This window comes from Pinus tabuliformis, chromosome 9 (assembly GCF_031772625.1).
Source record: "Pinus tabuliformis cultivar Carrire ecotype Pingquan chromosome 9, CPIR1, whole genome shotgun sequence".
Lineage (NCBI taxonomy): Eukaryota > Viridiplantae > Streptophyta > Pinopsida > Pinales > Pinaceae > Pinus > Pinus tabuliformis.
The window spans coordinates 1,871,966,037-1,871,970,707 of record NC_142307.1 but is presented as its reverse complement, the minus strand read 5'-3'; the positions used below and the strand labels follow the sequence as shown (position 1 = coordinate 1,871,970,707).

Genomic DNA, 4,671 nt, shown 5'->3' with positions numbered 1-4,671 from the left:
TGAAAATATTTTCACAACCATGCAATTCCCTAACTCCCTATCCCTTCTGCTAGCTAGCCCACACATTGGCTGCGGGCATTGGTGTAGAACAATATATAGGTTCCAATATGAAAATGAGAAATTTGTGAAAATGGATTTTCTTTTAACCAGCCTATAGGACAAATGCATATGATATATACATGTTCTCTTTTAGCAATTAGTGATATCTCAAGGTCAACGATTTGTATTAATAATAGAAGTTTAGAACTAGGTGCTATTTTATTTTGGTGCATGAAATTGTTCGAAGGTAAAGATAAAAGGAAATTCAGTATGTTTCTACTGCATAGCTCTGCCAAATTATCTTTATATGGCATTGGATCTTGCTATTTGAAATAAAATAGCAGTTATTACTTCATCCAACTTTTGAAGGAACTAGAGGTCAAGATAAATGAAAACGTACACAAAAGAACAGGAGCAATATGAAAAGAGAGGACCTTTATCTTCCTGACCAATACATGTCTTGCTATATATACCTTGTTTACATTCATTTGTTATTACTTGCTACTTTGACTTCAAGACTCAGTAAGGACTACTTATACTCCAATTATTTCCAGAAATAGCAACTATGAGCTCTACATTGAAATGCATAAATTAAGGAAATCAATAATCCTGGTCATAACAACTCACCACGTTATCGTGCTCAAGCATCCTACTAATGTTTCTATAGGTATGCTAGAAAAAGCTACTGTCAACTTTCATTTTATGATCTGCTACAGATATAAAATACCTTAGTAGCAGGCAACGTATCCATTTCTTGGGTTCTTTCATTGGCAATATAATACAACAGCAACGTAAACTACTGGTTCACAATTTTACAGGTGACAAATTGCTTTGAGGAATCAATGCCCTGCACTAATACAGTGCTGTTAAGGTTGTGATTTGAGATTGTTATTTCATCTGGGGTGAGGCATCAAATCATCAACAAGGTAATCTGAGATGTCAGTTGATCCACTCGAAAAGAACTCTTCATTTTCTACTGCTGCTTTTCTTTGGCCTTCAAAGTCAGTACTAGCAAAGGCATGTCTATTAGACTCCTCAATGGTAGCTGCAGAGAGTGAACTGCCTTCAAAATCTTGCACAAAACTATCAAATGAAATGACAGCTGCTCTTGGACTTTCAGGCTTAAATGTATTATCCAGCCAAGAAATATCTTCCATGGGTTGAAGTTCATCAACGTCCTGGAGCATACTTTTAGCAGGCGGAGTTTTCTGAAAAGTTACTTCAGGTTTAGCACTCTGAAAAATCATAGGCAAGTCAGTCATAGTTCGTGTCCTTGAATGTTTAGGATGTGACCCTCTAAACCGCCGTTGTTCAGAACTATTCGATCTCTTTTGTGGTAGATTTTGTAAATTAGCTATCCCCTGCTTTTCATTCTCATCTGCAGTTTGCTCACGTTGGGCTTTCCACAGCAAACCCATATCAACGGAGGACATTCTTTGTAATCCACTTTTGGAGCCTCCCATGGATTCGGGCACCTTGGCTGTATCAGAATATTTTGGAGGACGAACTCCTATGCCTCCAAAAATTTGTGCTCTGTTGGCAACCAGTTTCTGCTGATAAGCCCTATACTGTTGAAGGGATTTGAGAGTGCTTGGGTCTAGTCCCCTAACTCCTAAACTTGAACTTACCCCAGTACCCAAATTCAACCCTTTTGCACCAGATGACGACGCCACACCTTTTTCCCCTTGCTTTAATTTCATCATCCCTCCAGATATGCTATCATCTGCAGCCTGGAACGAAGCAACTGGGTGGGGTTCCGAGATGGCCCCACTCAGTCTCTTTAGATGCAATCGGTATTTCTACACACACAAAAACATAGAGACAAGATTTAGTACATCCTTGGAATTTTCTCTTTTAGAGACATGGAAAATATTCTTGCTTAACTTTGTAAAATACAAGAAAGACATGATCTAATAGACTCTACAATTAGATTGATAGAAAACATGCTTATTTATGTTCTTAAGATTGAAAAAGTTAACACAGTAATTCTACATCACCCTAACTTCTACTATGAAGCTGCTACTAAGTGGATAATACCAAGATGTTATGCTCAAACTTCTATTATTTTTGGATATCCTGCTAATATAACTTTGAATATATAATAACCGTGGGATTTTTGTTACTTTTCTAGTCTCCTTATCATGGATACCTGCAAGTGACTTGCAACATTCTCCAGTGAAAGTCCCTCAAATTTCATAATCTTTATGATTTTCTTTGGAATTGCTCCTGTAAAAAAATTCAAAAAACAATGTTTCAGGAATTGGAAAATTTTCACCTACAGAACCTCTCACTGCTAGGTTGAGGCATGTTAAGGAAGTTCAAACTTACTATCTATTCCCAACTGATCCACTGTAGAAACAAATTGTTGAAGAAGTTGCATGGTCCAGTGAACTCGTGCCCTCTTGAGACTGCTAATGTCATCTATAACCTCATCAAAAAAGTCCCCACCACTGGTATCCTTCCTCTTTTTGGAAGAGGTGTCTGGTGAATCACTTATTTCACAATCCTCACATTCTCCCAAGTCAACCTTGAGAGATTCTCTGCCCCATATATGCACTACATGTTGCCAAATGTTTCTTATCTCCTCTAACCTTATAGGCTTGATGAAGTAATCATAGGCTCCATCAGTGATTCCTTTCATCACAACACTAGTATCTCCATTTGTTGACATCACTACGGACATAATAATCCAAGGGCATACATGGTGTAACATGGCTCAACTAACCAAACTAGTTGCTTCTTAACTTCCTCCATTGGATATACAAAAATAAAAGGGAAAAAATAATTTCAACTCGATCAGAGAAAATAGTGGAAAATAACAATTAAAAACCTATTTCCCACAGTCAAACTATCAAGCAATGTCCGGACCATCTTCAACAAGAACTCCGGCTACTTGGCCAATCTCTAGGTTCGTTCACAAATCTGATGCTGCAGGGTATCTAGTGGGGGTTTCAGATTTCATGTTCTGGAAAAAGAAAAGCTAATCCCAGAGAGAAGGGTAAAACTTACTTATTACAGGCAAATCAAGTCCCAATCCGACAATTTCAAGTAGCCTGAACCCGTCCTCGTCTGGCAAATACACCTCGCTCATAACCAGATCGAAACGGTCTCTGTTTTCCTTAACCATTGATATTGCTTGGGGAACTCGGCTGCATGTTGTCACTGACACAATATACAATAGTAGTGACTCTGAGAAAATACCCTATTTAAAGCATATGTACTCCAAAAGTTCATGTTCTTTGGTCTACATATTCACAAAATTTCCTACAGATTACACAGTTTCCAAATTAATCTTGGCTGAATATGAATCTCAAAATAACATCCTGGGTTGGTAAATTCTCCATGATTAAATGACATATTGGGTCATTAAGTTCTCAAAATCCATTTAGGTCAAAGTGGATTTGTAATTTTAACAAAATTCATTTGGCTTGATACTTTTCTTAACAAATTCATATTATGAACAAAGCTTTTGCCAAATCCAAGATGAGCTTAGGTTATATTTTCTAAAAGTGACTTTTCAATTCAGTATCTTTCCTTTTCAAAAAAACAAAGTGTTTCAAAAATTTATCTGAGACCAAATATTCTGAAAGCTTCATGGTCTGCAAAACAACAACTTCAGAGCCATTTCAGTAAGATGACCTCACCGTTGTAATTACACTGGCGAAGCATTCTTTCAAGCACCAGAAGGCAAAGTGGATCGTCATCCACAACCAAAACCTTAAGACCAATTGGAGAAAAATTTCCAATCTGCATGATAGACCTGCATTCATCTTCTAATTTTCCTACGCAACTTTTATCATCCATCATCATCAACCGTGGGGAGCTAGAGTCGGAAAATTTTACATTAATCCCTCATTCACCCTGCCATAGCTTGTGTGCTAGGACCAGCAGCCTGTTAAACTCCCTTCAGCAACAGAAACAGAGCTACCCATCAGTAAAGTAGGCAAATTCCAATCTAAAATCAAGGAAAAAATACCAACCCCGACACACAAACATAAATATACTCGAACCCAGTTAAAGTCCATCATTGTTCTTACTTAAACTCACTGTTCACAAAACCTTCCAGCCCACAAGTTCCCTTTTCTTACTTTCTGAATTTAGCAAACAAAAGAACCACTTTTACAATCGCATGACAGGATTTTCTGCTCCACTGATACCTCCATGCTGATAATTTAATATACGGAACCCCAAAGCAAAGGGGCCAAAACAAACCCTATCTCTGACCGCCTCTCTATCCGAGCTCCCAAGTCCAAATACACCCGGGAGAAAATGAATGCCCCACGGACCCGGTATATCCTTGGTCACGTGAGAGTCTCCAAAAGGGGCTAAAGTTCCCCGCTTCCACGTATGCTCTAAGACACGCAGAAAACCCGAGAGTACCTCGAGGCTTACGCACCGGCTAAATTTGCGGGCAGGTGGGAGCTTCCAATACGTCTCCATACGAGGACCACATGACCGTCGGTAATCTCAAGGCTCAAGCCCCTGTAAGCTTAAAGCGACAGCCTAAGAGAATAAGACTTGAGGTCACGGTCACATGATCAACCTCCATGTGATCCATGTAAAGTAAGCGGGCTCCTGTCACGCTCGGATCGAACACGTGCCATCCCGCAGGCTCGGCGCCAGAAGATAAGG

At 39.1% G+C, this 4,671-nt stretch overlaps 1 protein-coding gene across 1 annotated transcript; it reads right to left on the bottom strand.

The window, feature by feature from the left end:
* Nucleotides 1-596: 596 nt before the first annotated feature.
* LOC149156346 (two-component response regulator ORR23-like) lies at nucleotides 597-4,300 on the bottom strand. The gene is made up of 6 exons (XM_089438111.1): nucleotides 4,087-4,300; nucleotides 3,684-3,943; nucleotides 3,049-3,201; nucleotides 2,368-2,712; nucleotides 2,189-2,265; nucleotides 597-1,838 (listed from the first exon to the last, which is right to left on the bottom strand). Exons 2-6 carry the CDS (start codon nucleotides 3,847-3,849, stop codon nucleotides 933-935), a joined length of 1,647 nt encoding a protein of 548 aa, XP_089294237.1. The 5' UTR covers nucleotides 3,850-3,943; nucleotides 4,087-4,300; the 3' UTR covers nucleotides 597-932.
* Nucleotides 4,301-4,671: the final 371 nt, after the last annotated feature.